Raw genomic sequence first — 13,547 nt, 5'->3', positions numbered from 1 at the left:
AACCACCACACTCTTATCAATGTCTCTTAGTTTCACTGTTATGTCCCACCTACGTATGGAATAAGGCAGTTCCTGGTTTTTTCTGATTTACTTATTTCACTTCGTATAATGTTATCAAGATCCCACCATTTTGCTGTAAATGATCCGATGTCATCATTTCTTATGGCTGAGTAGTATTCCATAGTGTATATGTGCCACATCTTCTTTATCCAGTCATCTATTGACGAGCTTTTTGGTTGTTTCCATGTCCTGGCCACTGTGAACAATGCTGCAATGAACATGGGGCTGCATGTGTCTTTACGTATCAATGTTTCTGAGTTTTGGGGGTATAGACCCAGTAGAGGGATTGCTGGGTCATAAGGTAATTCTATTTTCAGTTTTTTGAGGAACCACCATACTTTCTTCCATAATGGTTGTACTACTTTACATTCCCACCAACAGTGTATGAGGGTTCCTTTTTCTCCACAGCCTCTCCAACATTTGCTATTACCTGTCTTGTTAATAATAGCTAATCTAACAGGTGTGAGGTGGTATCTCATTGCAGTTTTTATTTGCATTTCTCTAATAACTAAAGAAGATGAGCATCTTTTCATATATCTGTTGGCTATTTGTATTTCTTCCTGGGAGAAGTGTCTGTTCATGTCCTCTTCCCATTTTTTTTATTGGATTGTTTGTTTGTTTGTTGTTGAGTTTTATGAGTCCTTTGTATATTTTGGATATTAGGCCCTTATCTGAGCTGTTGTTTGAAAATATCATTTCCCATTTAGTTGGCTGTCTGTTTATTTTGTTATCAGTTTCTCTTGCTGAGCAAAAACTTCTTAGTCTGATGTAGTCCCATTCATTAATTTTTGCTTTCACTTCTCTTGCCTTTGGAGTCAAATTCATAAAATGCTTTTTAAAACCCAGGTCCATGAGTTTAGTACCTATGTCTTCTTCTATGTACTTTATTGTTTCAGGTCTTATGTTTAGATCTTTGATCCATTTTGAGTTAATTTTAGTACAGGGGAACAAACTGGAGTGCAGTTTCATTCTTTTGCATGTGGCTTTCCAGTTTTCCCAGCACCATTTATTGAAGAGGCTTTCTTTTCTCCATTGTGTGTTGTTGGCCCCTTTATCAAAAATTATTTGACTATATATGTGGTTTTATTTCTGGGCTTTCTATTCTGTTCCATTGGTCTGAATGTCTATTTTTCTGCCAATACCATGCTGTTTTTATTTTTATTTTTATTTTTTTTAATTTTTCTGAAGCTGGAAACGGGGAGAGACAGTCAGACAGACTCCCGCATGCGCCCGACTGGGATCCACCCCGGCACGCCCACCAGGGGCGATGCTCTGCCCACCAGGGGGCGATGCTCTGCCCCTCGGGGCATCACTCTGCCTCGACCAGACCAGAGCCACTCCAGCACCTGGGGCAGAGGCCAAGGAGCCATCCCCAGCGCCCGGACCATCTTTGCTCCAATGGAGCCTTGGCTGCGGGAGGGGAAGAGAGAGACAGAGAGGAAGGAGAGGGGGAGGGGGTGGAGAAGCAAATGGGCGCTTCTCCTGTGTGCCCTGGCCGGGAATCGAACCCGGGTCCCCGGCACGCCAGGCCGACGCTCTACCACTGAGCCAACCGGCCAGGGCCTACCATGCTGTTTTGATTGTCATGGCCCTATAATATAGTTTGAAGTCAGGTATTGTAATGCCCCCAGCTTCATTCTTTTTCTTTAAAATTGCTTTGGCTATTTGGGGGTTTTTATAGTTCCATATAAATCTGATGATTTTTTGCTCCATTTCTTTAAAAAATGTCATTGGAATTTTGATGGGAATTGCATTAAATTTGTATATTGCTTTGGGTAATATGGCCATCTTGATTATATTTATTCTTCCTAACCAAAAACAAGGAATATTCTTATATCTCATTATATCTTTTTCGATTTCCCTTAACAATGGTTTATAGTTTTCATTATATAAGTCCTTTACATTCTTTGTTATGTTTATTCCTAAGTATTTTATTTTTTTTGTTGCAATCGTGAAGGGGATTATTCTTTTGAGTTCGTTCTCAAATGTTTCATTGTTGGCATATAGAAAGGCTATTGACTTCTGTATGTTAATTTTGTATCCTGCGACCTTATTGTATTGGCTTATTGTTTCTAGTAGTCTTTTTGTGGATTCTTTGGGGTTTTCGATGTATAGGATCATATTATCTGCAAAAAGTGATACCTTTACTACTTCTTTTCCGATATGGATGCCTTTTATTTCTTGTTACACTTATTTTTAATCAATGAAGAATCTAAGGTAAAGAAGTTTGAGTAGCTTGTCCATGAATGGAAGCTAATAAATAGTAGGACTAAAATTCAAATTCAGGTCTTATTTAGTTCAAAAGTTATATATATATAACTTTATTTTTTTAATATATATTAAATATATTTTAATATATATATTAAAAATATATATATATATTTTTTTTCCCTCTGTTATACAGCCATCCAAACCAACTTGTTCTTATTGAGTCCATGACCATAGGACCCATCCAGAACAGATCAGCCATTCCATTAAATTCTATGCTTAAACTACACAGGAGTTACTCAGGTCTGGGGCTTCCTCTCCTCTCTTGTCCACACTCTCTCTTGTTCTTTCTACTCCTACCTCCATCTTACCCCATCCACATATGCAATTTCCACCCTGGCTCTAAAGAAGACTGCTGCTGACATAATCTTTGATCTGCTTCCTAATTTGATGTAAGCCAGTCCAAAATATAACAGTCATGACACTTAATGAGTACCTAGTGTTTTCTATGCATTCCCCAATGTGAAAACCACAAGAGAGACCCAAACATAATCCCATCCTTGAGGAAATTTAAAACCTCCACAATACCATAGAGGAAGTCAAATGTGCAAACTCAAATAGCCAACACTAGAGGGCTCTTTGTTCTCAGTGCCAAGTGAAGAAGGTCACACAGGAGGTTGAAGCAAACATCTACATGGGCTGGAAGTGGTCAGGAAATGAAAAGAACTGAGGTGGGCTTTGAAGGACAGAAAATGGATAAAACTGAATAGAGAGAGAAAACAGATGTGTTTCAGGTCTGGGGATTTTGACAGGGAGCTTCAAATTATAGAAGGAGGAATAAAGGCCCACCACCTCTCATGATTTCTGTTCCAGGTGTCCTGTCTAATCCTCAGTGATCCTTTTTCCCACCAGTGTGGTTCATTCTTAGCACTTCTAACAAAACTTCTGGCATCCTACCCCCTTTCTCTTTAAATCGTGACTATCCTTGCATGTTATGTCCTTCACAAATGTAAAGGAGTAGAAGAGAGTTTATCAAAATCTTATAGGGATTGATTCCAAACTATACATGTTGTGTGTGTCTTCTTTTGACCTGAAGATTCTAGAATGAGGCTGGGACAGTGGAATTTTCTTCACCAGACAGTAAGCACCCAATTTCTTTGTGACTCTCATAGGGCACAGTGGATGGCACATATTAGATAGGTGAGTAGATAAAAGAATGACCGACCACTCTAGGTCTAAAGCCACAAAGTCAGCAGCTTGATTATGGGTTCCTGTGCAATAACCCCTAACATTTCTTAACTATAGCGCACTTTCTCTTCCATTTTTACATTTAATAATCTTATGGAGGGCGTGGGAGGTACTTATGAAGTGGCCTGCTCAGAAGTCTCTGTTTACAGTAAGTGCAAAATTCTCCTACTGTATTTCTGCCAGTGTGAAGCAGGACCATTTGAGGATGGCTTTTTTAATAGAGACCATTGCTATAATGGTCTTCAGTTCTCAAACTGTGGCCCAGATCAGAATCACCTGGGAACTTGTTAGAAATGCAAATTATCAGCACCTATCTTGGTCCAATTGAATATGTATTACTGGTACTGGGGCCCTGAAATTTCTGTTTTTGTTTCCTCAAGCCCTTCAGGGGATTGTGATGCGACACTAAACCGTTCTTTCTCCAACTAATTTATGTTGCTAAGCTTTTGGCCTCGTTTATGGCAAGAAAAAGAGCCGTTCCTCAGGCTTGGGTGAGCAGGAACAATTCTCAGAGGGTGAAAACAAGTTGGAGAGAGCGTTAAGAAGTCCCAGGAACCCAGAACATTCTAAACCAGCCTATTAGATTTGTATATTCAAAGTATTCAATAGGCATTCAAATGGAAAGGCCACCACCACGTTAGGATTTCCAGGGGGATGAACCCCAGCTGCCTGAAAATCCGGTGCCTGTGCTCCACTCTCAAGCTGGGAGCCCGCTCCACGGACTCACCTCTACCCACAGCGCACTCCTCTAATAACGGATCAAATGCCCTCGGAAGGGGAACTACAAGTCCCAGCATGCCCCACGCCGCCCCGTCAAGGACAACAGACCGCCCCCAAGAGTTCTTCGCATACACAGGTGGCAGCGTCGGCCCGCGCAGCGCGGTGACTCCGGAAGTCGTGCGCGGGGGGCGATGGGCCCTTGGCCCGAGTGGCTATGGCAGTGGCTGTAGTGGCAGCGCTGCTGGCCGCACTGGGTGGGGCCCTGTGGCTGGCCGCTCGGCGGTTCGAGGGGACTAGCGTCCAGCGGCAGCACGGAGGCGGCGACGCCGGCCTTATGCACGGGAAGACCGTGCTGATCACCGGGGCCAACAGCGGCCTGGGCCGCGCCACGGCCGCTGAGCTGCTGCGCATGGGGGCGCGCGTGATCATGGGCTGCCGGGACCGCGCGCGCGCCGAGGCGGCGGCCGGCGAGCTGCGCCGCGACCTCCGCGAGGCCGGGGGCCCGGATCCCGGCTCCGACTCCGGCGGGGTGGGCGAGCTGGTCGTCAAGGAGCTGGACCTCGCCTCGCTGCGCTCTGTGCGCGCCTTCTGCCAGGAGCTGCTCCAGGTGTGGGCTCGGGGAGCCGGCTGGCCGCGCGCTGGGCCCCGCGCTGGGGCGGGGGCCGGGCCGAGCCCCGAGGGTCCGCCCGGAGTCCGGGGGTTGTGCGTGACCTTGGGAACGACTGAGGCTGCTTGTAGAAACAATCGCAGCATTTCGAGGCGCTTGGGAGTTGCAAGCTGGGGAAAGGGTTCGGGCAGTGTTTTCTCTTCCAAGGATGCAGAGAAAAAAATCGGCCCAAGAGGAAACTTAGCCAGTGTCTGAACATTGCCTTTAACTGTCAGGACGGCCCAGGACGTCAGCTAGGTCTCAACGGCCTTGCACCAAGCCATCTCCTTTCTGAGAGCCCAGGAGCAGTTGGGGGAAGTTGCTAGCCAAGGACCTTGGAACGATCAACCCCCCCCACACACCCCTCCGCCCCCCGCCCCCCTTCCGTGCTGGGGTAGGAAGTTTAGCTCGCCACCACCTGGGGACTCATTAGCACCGTCCTTAACCACACTCTGGCCTAATTTCCAAATAAACTGAAGCTTGGAATCCCAGTGGTCATATGCTCTAAACAGGGACATAAATAAATAACTATATATAATGCTTAGTATTTATTGAAGGTGTCCTAGGTGCTAGGAGCTGAGCTGTTCCAAGCATTTCAGATAGTTGAAAATTTTTTTTTCCGAAAGTGCCCTTGGCAATTACTGTCATCGAATCCCCTTATGAGGCAGGCATTGCTCTCCCCACTTTACACGGTTGCCCAGGATCTGTCTCCGAAGCCCTCGCTTTTAACTGCTCTATTCCTCCTACATGCCAGCTGAGTGGAGGGTTTCTTTGTTTGGGCGGTAAATAGTCCACTGAGGTGGACATCCTCCGTTGAAATTGAGATAGACATGTTTTCTGCAGCGGGCATTCAAGAGAGTTTTAAAGTTAGCTGGAGCAGGAAACGTGCCTGTATCAAGTGGAGTGTCTTTGAGTCTACCGCAGAGGTTCCCAAACTTCCTAATTGATTGCTCATGATGCCCTGAGGACGAATGAAATATCTATCAGTTTATTTATATTAAGTAATTAGGTTCAAATACCCTAATATGTATTGATGTCCTAAGAACTCAGCAGCTGTTTGAAAAAAATAGTGAAGATAATGAAAGAAAAAAAATATATATATATATTTTATTCTTCAATAACCATAATTACAGGAAATGTAGGTTGAACATTGCCACCCTCATTTCTTGTTCTACATTGATTTTTAACATTGTACTTCATTACAGCAACTGCTAAAAACAGCTTTGCAGAGATGTGGCGTCATCAAAGAGAATATAACAGTATAATGTAGCTGTGAACCTCTTGCAATGGGTAGTTTTTGAGATGTTGAGCGAAGTATCCCTTTGTTTCCCTTGAAAATGTAAAGTATCCCACAGTACCCTGGAAGCTCCTTGTGACTGTAAGGCACCTTGCTGCTGCACAATCTGGGGGCTGCTACAGATCTAGAGAGGGTTTCTTTAGGGGGGGTTGCTTTCATGTCTACTTCATTATCACGTAAACAGGTTAAAAATAAATAAGATGTTAGAAGTGTTAAAAGTGGGTCTTGTTCTTTTTCATTAAAATTAGATGTGGATGGAGATACTTCTCATTCCTAATACATGTGTTATTTAACTTCTTTGGTCACTTGGGACAAAACCAATGAAAGTTAGGATATAAAGAGATAACTAAGTTGTCCTTGCTTCTAAGTACACTGCTCACGAAAATTAGGGGATATTTTATAGCTCATATTCATTTTGAAATATCCCCTACTCTTTGTGAGTGGTATATTAAGTTCCTTCCTGGCTCTGAAGTTTAGGGACCATAACCAGAATTTGAAGAAAAAGAAGGGGGGAAATGTAAATTTCCCACAGGTTGGTATTCTTGGTATTTATGTCATTTATCTCCTGGAATTTTAAAAAAAATAGTAGATGATAAAGTCTTAAAATAACACAAGCCCAGCACAGAATGATGGCTCAAAAATGATTAATACAGGAAACTCTTCCAAAGGATTACTGAAAAAGAACACTCCTTTCTTTCCCCCACGGGTGAACTTTTGCCTTCTTTTTGAAGCTGACTATTGGAAAAGCTAAAGATGCTTAAGACAGAATGAGAAATAGTTAATCCTCTGACAGTTAGGCTTTGATACAGTTGTGAAATTTAGCACATTTTTCTTTTCACTTACACTTGGCAAAGGGGCCAGTGAAATTTGAAATTTGACCTCAATTTAATCGTGGGTCATCACTCTGTCTTTACACCTGGAACATGCTGTACATTTATTTTTCTCTGCCCATCAAAAGAGAGGAGCCAGGAAAGGGCTGGGGAGAACCAACTTATGTGAATTACAGAATGAAATGACTTCTCTTTAAGAACAGTCTAAATTTTAGGACTTGAATCCAGAAAGGTACGATAGGATCTGGTCGAAGTACAAAATTCTGACTCAAGATTTCCTAAGTTGGGACCCCTTGAAGCCTGAAAGAGGTAGATTTCTTATAGGGAAGGACTGTGACTTCTAGTCATAGTCGAGTTGAAGGTGTTTGTTGGTCCTCTCCTCTGTTGATCTCCTTTGCTGTTATTGTGAGGCTTATTATTTAGACTGATTTTGTTTCTGATAATTTTGTATTACTCGCATAATTTTTAAAAATATTTCTTTGATATATTCATGATCCCTAGCCTAAATTTGCCTCCCTGACCCATTCTATTGCTTGTCCCAGTTGTAAGGACAGAAATCGAAGTTGCTCTACCCGTAGTTCCTGTTTATGCTTGGAAAACTACAAGGCAGAGCAATCCTAACTTGCCCCTCGTGTTGGTTTTAGTGGCTCTGGGAATAAACACTGCTGACCTGTCTGCTGTGTTTCCACTCTCCAGCTCCCATCGACTCTCTAGCTATGATGTGAAAATCCCAATTAGAAAAGCAAGCTGGTTTATTAAGAGCCCAGACGTCGGATTTATCTTCAGATTTTTGTTTGCCATTGTTGGGCAGACAAGTTTGTAATAAGTGTTTGCTCATTTGTGTTAGGGCAGTGCCCTATCTGTGTAGTCTATGGAAGGCTGCAGGTGCTTGCTCCCAGGGCTGCAGATTTCAAATTGCAGATTGCCTTCTTGTCTGGGAGGGGCCATTGTTTGCTATTTGCTGGAAAAGGGGGTTTTCCCCCAATCAGTTTTGGCTGGAGAGTGCAGAAGGAGAGGTGGGGGATGCTAAGGCTGATGGGGGCCTGTGAGTACTGGAGAGTCCAGGTAAGGAGTTGGGGCTTGGGAGCCCGGAGTGAGAGGGAAGTGGTCTTCCCTGCCTGTTTGCTCATCCGCCGTTAGATGACTTTCATAACCAGAATGGCCCACCATTTTCTGCGTCCACAGTTCCTTTACATCTGCCGAATCCAATGAAACCCTGTATGGCCACGGCTGCGGCCCCTGGCTTTACAGACATTTAGGAGCCTTGTGATACTGGACAGATCGCTGAACTTAAGTAATTCTGTCTGATTATAAGTTGTGTAGAATGATGAGCGAACATTTGAACAGCACAAGGCCAGGCCCCTATTAGGCATACAAGTGTTTTAGATCTTTTCTTTCTCCATCAGTTGTTGAAAACTCAGAAACATTTTACAGAATTTTAGTAGTTTGTAAGAATTTTTAAATTTTTTATTTTAGGTACATTAAGGCCCGTGTTCATAATTCTGTTCTCTCTTTGACATTTAAAGGAAGAGCCAAGACTGGACGTCTTGATCAATAATGCAGGGGTCTTCCAGTGCCCTTATATGAAGACTGAAGATGGGTTTGAGATGCAATTTGGGGTGAACCATCTGGGTCACTTTCTACTCACCAGTCTTCTCCTTGGACTACTGAAAAGTTCAGCTCCCAGCAGGATAGTGGTTGTTTCTTCCAAACTTTATAAATATGGAGACATCAACTTTGAAGATCTGAACAGTGAACAAAGCTATAATAAAAGCTTTTGTTACAGTCGGAGCAAACTGGCAAACATCCTTTTCAGCAGAGAGCTAGCCCGCCGCTTAGAAGGCACAAACGTGACAGTCAATGCTTTGCACCCTGGTATTGTGCGGACCAATCTGGGGAGGCACATACACATCCCACTGCTGGCCAGACCACTTTTCAATTTGGTGTCTTGGGCTTTTTTCAAAAGTCCACTAGAAGGTGCCCAGACTTCGATTTATTTAGCCTCTTCTCCTGAGGTAGAGCGTGTGTCAGGAAAGTACTTTGGGGATTGTAAAGAGGAAGAACTATTGCCTAAAGCCATGGATGACTGTGTTGCAAGAAAACTCTGGGATATCAGCGAAGTGATGGTGGGCATATTAAAGTAGCAAGAAGTGTAAGCCATTTAAAAAACTGGGTGTCACCTGTATCTGTGATCAGGAAGGGTGTGGCTTGAGCACTTGAAAATAATTTGGGTTTTACTAGTACTACTGAGGTGCATATGGATATTTTGAAGTTATAAAAAATTATATTTTAGAGAAAATTTAGAAAAGATGTTATACAATAAGTAAATGAATAAGATAATTATAGTGTATTTTAAAAATTGTAATTTAACAAGCATGGATTATAAATATTAAATACCTTGAGAAGTTTTTGAGTTTCTGTCCAGAGTTTTAATTTTTTTTATTATAATACTGGTTTTTGTTTAACAAAAATATGCCTGGTGTGTGTGCATAATTCTTATTTGAAATAAATTTACTGATGCAAAATTGCATCGGTATTAAAATGCAATTTTTAATTGTCTATTTCTTTAGAAGTTTCACTGAAATTAGTCCTTTATCATCTCATTAGCCTGTAATGACTTTAGCACACCAAGTGTCTTCTATCTTGTTTCCCGCTTCAAGAAGTAATATTTCTAAAACCTAAATCTGTATCATGATGTCATTTCCCTGCTTAAAATCCTGTGGTGGTTTCCTGTTACCCTTAACAGTGAGTTTCCAGGTTTTGTATATTTTTTTTTTTGTTTTTTTTTTAAGCCACAGGATTCTTCAAAAAAAAAAATCTTACTTAAATGCAGAAGCCAGATTGGTAAAACAGGTCATAGCAACGCGGCTGGAGTGGAGTCCCCCAGGCTATGCGCTCTGTAGAATATAGTAGTTTATAAACCATTTCAACTTAAAGTTTAAACTTTTTAATATACATATTAGATTCTCCATGAACTTACCCAGGCTCACTTTGTACTCTTACACTCACTGCTGTCCAATAGAACTTGACAATGATGGAAATAATTCTCTGCACTGTCCGAACTCAACTTATGTGGTTCTTGAGTACTTCAAATATGACTGAGAACTGAATTTCTCATCTTAATTTAAATTTATGTATGGCCCTGGCCAGTGGCTCAATGGCTAGAGGGTCAGCCTGGCATGTGAACATACCGGGTTCAATTCCTGGTCAGGGCACACAGGAGAAGCGACCATCTGCTTCTCCACCCTTCCCCCTCTCCCCTTTCTCTTCCTCTTCCCCTCCTGCAGCCAGTGGCTTGATTGATTTGGTTTGAGCATTAGTCCTGGTTGTTGAGGATAGCTCAATTGGTCCAAGCAGTAGCCTTTGGTACTAATAATAGATCAGTGCTTGAGCATTGGCCCAGATGAGGGTTGCTGATGTATTCAGGAGGGAGTCTGTCTATATCCCCTCCTCTCACTTAAAAAAACAAAAATTTAAATGGACACATGTGCCCAGTGACTAATGTCTTAGTTCGTCCCTAGTCATTCTATTGTATAATCTAGTCCTCAATGCAGACTGGTCACTTACTTGCCTCTTGGCCTTTCCTTTACTGAATGTTCTTTCAATCTAGAATACCCTCTCCTTTTCCCTGGGAATACCAGTTACCCTTTAACACTCCTTCAGATGTGTTCCTATCTCCAGTCCCTGTTGGTTGAACCAGTTCTCTTTCTACTTTGTTTTTATTGATCTGGGCAGCTTTTGTAGGAATTTAGTTCTAAACTAATTATTTGTTCACAAATTAGACAATTGGAATAGAAGTTTTCCAAGAATAGATTTTATTCTTTTATTACATTCTTAGTTTTCCTTCCTCAAGAATCAAGTATAATACCTGATGCACAGTAAAAATCTGATAAAGAAGTTTAAATGAATAAGAAATCAATAGCGTACATAAAAATAAAGTCTACATGGGAATATTGTAGGCATCTGTTATAGAATCAAAAATAATTATTTTATTTGTCTTAACTATCTCTTTTTTTTTTTTTTTTTCTTTTCATTTTTCTGAAGCTGGAAACAGGGAGAGACAGTCAGACAGACTCCCGCATGCGCCCGACCGGGATCCACCCGGCACGCCCACCATGGGGCGACGCTCTGCCCACCAGGGGGCGATGCTCTGCCCATCCTGGGCGTCGCCATGTTGCGACCAGAGCCACTCTAGTGCCTGAGGCAGAGGCCACAGAGCCATCCCCAGCGCCCGGGCCATCTTTGCTCCAGTGGAGCCTTGGCTGCGGGAGGGGAAGAGAGAGACAGAGAGGAAAGCACGGCGGAGGTGTGGAGAAGCAAATGGGCGCTTCTCCTGTGTGCCCTGGCCGGGAATCGAACCCGGGTCCTCCGCACGCTAGGCCGACGCTCTACCGCTGAGCCAACCGGCCAGGGCCTGTCTTAACTATCTCTTAATATTGTAAAAGGAATTATGACAGTAAAGGATAAACTGAACTACACTGAATTTAATGACCACTTTGGCCAGGGGTAATCTTTGATTAGTTAGGGTTCTTTAAGACTTTTTGTAATGTCTGGTTACCAGTATCAGTTCTTTTTGAGAATGATGGGCTCTTGGCAGGTCGTACAGAAGGTCTGTTTCCTGTTAGAGCTTGTGTTGTGAATATGAAGAACACTTTGTATCATCACAGGTGTGTCTTTGCAGGTGTAGCGGGTATAGCCACATTATGTTCTTTGAAATGTATTTGTTAAAAACAATCCTACAAAGGGATCTGCAGAAGTTAGAAATATGGGCAGGAAATACACCAGAATGCAACTTGGAAAAATGGAAGCTAATAAATCTGTCCTACACCTCGACTTCATTAAAAAGAGCCTTTTTCTTTCTTTCTTTCTTTTAATATCATCTTTTCTGGCTGCATTTTGATACCTGATGCTTTTCGGGAGATTTGGGCCTTTTGTAGGAGTTGTGCCTTTCAGAGTTCTTGTTTGTGGCACCATCATAAAATAGGATATATTAATGTATCATGATGGAAAACTAGAAACTCATCTAGAAACACCAACTATTAAGGTAAAATGAGCAGCCATTTGGAAGATGTCCTTCCCACCCGGTGTGTGATGGAATGAGGAACTAATAGCTATGGTATGACTATTTCTCTTTTGAAGATTACTTAAACCTTTTTTGCGGCTCTCTGCTTTCTCCCATCTGCTAACTGACTTCTAACCATTTCACTGGGCACAGAAATAAGTAAAAGACAGTTCTGTTACTCTGATACTTCCTTTGACCTCAGCAAACTAATGTCAGAGAGAAATGTGTCATGTGCCAGGTCATGGAATAACTGAGTTGGAAATCCACGTCCGTGTTGATTACTGGCTTCATCTTTTGAAATGTTGATTTTTATTTCAAACAACTTGTTCTGCAAAGGGGTGAGGTTGCTAGGGTTTTTTGTTTGTTTGTTTGTTTTGTTTTATTTTTGTGTGTGTGTGAGAGAGAGAGTGAGAGAGAAAGGAAGGAAGAGAGATGAGAAGCATCTCTCTTCTCCAAGCATCAGTTGATGTGGCACTTTAATTGTTCACTGATTGCTGTTTATACATGCCTTGTTGGGGGGGGGGGGCTCCCACTGAGCCAGTGACCCCTTGCTCAAGCCAGCAGCCTTGGGCTTCAAGTCAGCACTTTTGGGCTGAAACGAGCGACCATGGGATCATGTCCATGAGCCCACACTCAAGCTGGCAATCTCGGGGTTTTGAACCTGAGACCTCAGCGTCCCAGGTCAGCACTCTATCCACTGTGCCACCACCAGCCAGGCAGAACTTGCTGGGTCTTCTGCCTCAACTTTACTCAGAGTAACTATTTTATATAGTGAGGTTCTAAATAGCACTTAATTGGAAAAGCAATTTCTCTGCATAAATATTCCACCAGGTTGGGTCTGATTAACAGCTCCACTATTTACTTCCCCTGGTGGCTTTGGCAAGTTCCTTAACCTCTCTGATCTTGTTTCATACTCTACCACTGAGATAACGAATGCCCACTTCAGAGCACTACTCAGTGAATGAACCTGCAGAGTTTGTAATGCATTTAGACATTTGCCTGGCACATGTGGGCCCTCATCAATTTCCCCTTCCCCAGTGCACAGTCATCATCACTATTAATAGAAAGAATGGTTATTAATAGTAATCTTTATATGGTACATATGATGAAAACAAAACTAAACCAAGAATCAGCAAATTTTACAAAAGGCCAGAGTGTAAATATTTAAAGTTATTAGGCCATATACATACAATCTGTAACCTATTTTTTTTATAATCCTTTACAACTGTGAAAGCCATTCTTAGCTCACACAGGCCATACTGTTGTACTTATGCAGCAGCCCAAGGTATTCACTTAACTTTGTCTTTAAGACACTGTATGGCGCTGTTCTCATGCATAGTGTAACTCCTATTTCTTAGAAAGGCTCCTGCTGTTTCTGCTTCTTATTTCTGATATCGTCAAGACTATTTGCTTGCAGACCCAAAAATCTAGAGCGGGAATTTTTCCAAATCTCCAGCTCTAGATTTTGGTGTGAGG

General features: G+C 42.5%; 1 protein-coding gene across 1 annotated transcript; it reads left to right on the top strand.

Moving 5' to 3' along the window:
• Positions 1–4,357: 4,357 nt before the first annotated feature.
• RDH14 (retinol dehydrogenase 14) lies at positions 4,358–9,551 on the top strand. Its single transcript, XM_066386206.1, has 2 exons — positions 4,358–4,843; positions 8,536–9,551. Exons 1-2 carry the CDS (start codon positions 4,451–4,453, stop codon positions 9,151–9,153), a joined length of 1,011 nt encoding a protein of 336 aa, XP_066242303.1. The 5' UTR covers positions 4,358–4,450; the 3' UTR covers positions 9,154–9,551.
• The last annotated feature ends 3,996 nt before the right edge of the window (positions 9,552–13,547 follow it).

The sequence above is a fragment of the Saccopteryx leptura genome, chromosome 5 (genome assembly GCF_036850995.1).
Source record: "Saccopteryx leptura isolate mSacLep1 chromosome 5, mSacLep1_pri_phased_curated, whole genome shotgun sequence".
Classification (NCBI taxonomy): Eukaryota; Metazoa; Chordata; class Mammalia; order Chiroptera; family Emballonuridae; genus Saccopteryx; species Saccopteryx leptura.
This window is presented reverse-complemented; position numbering and strand designations above follow the sequence as displayed.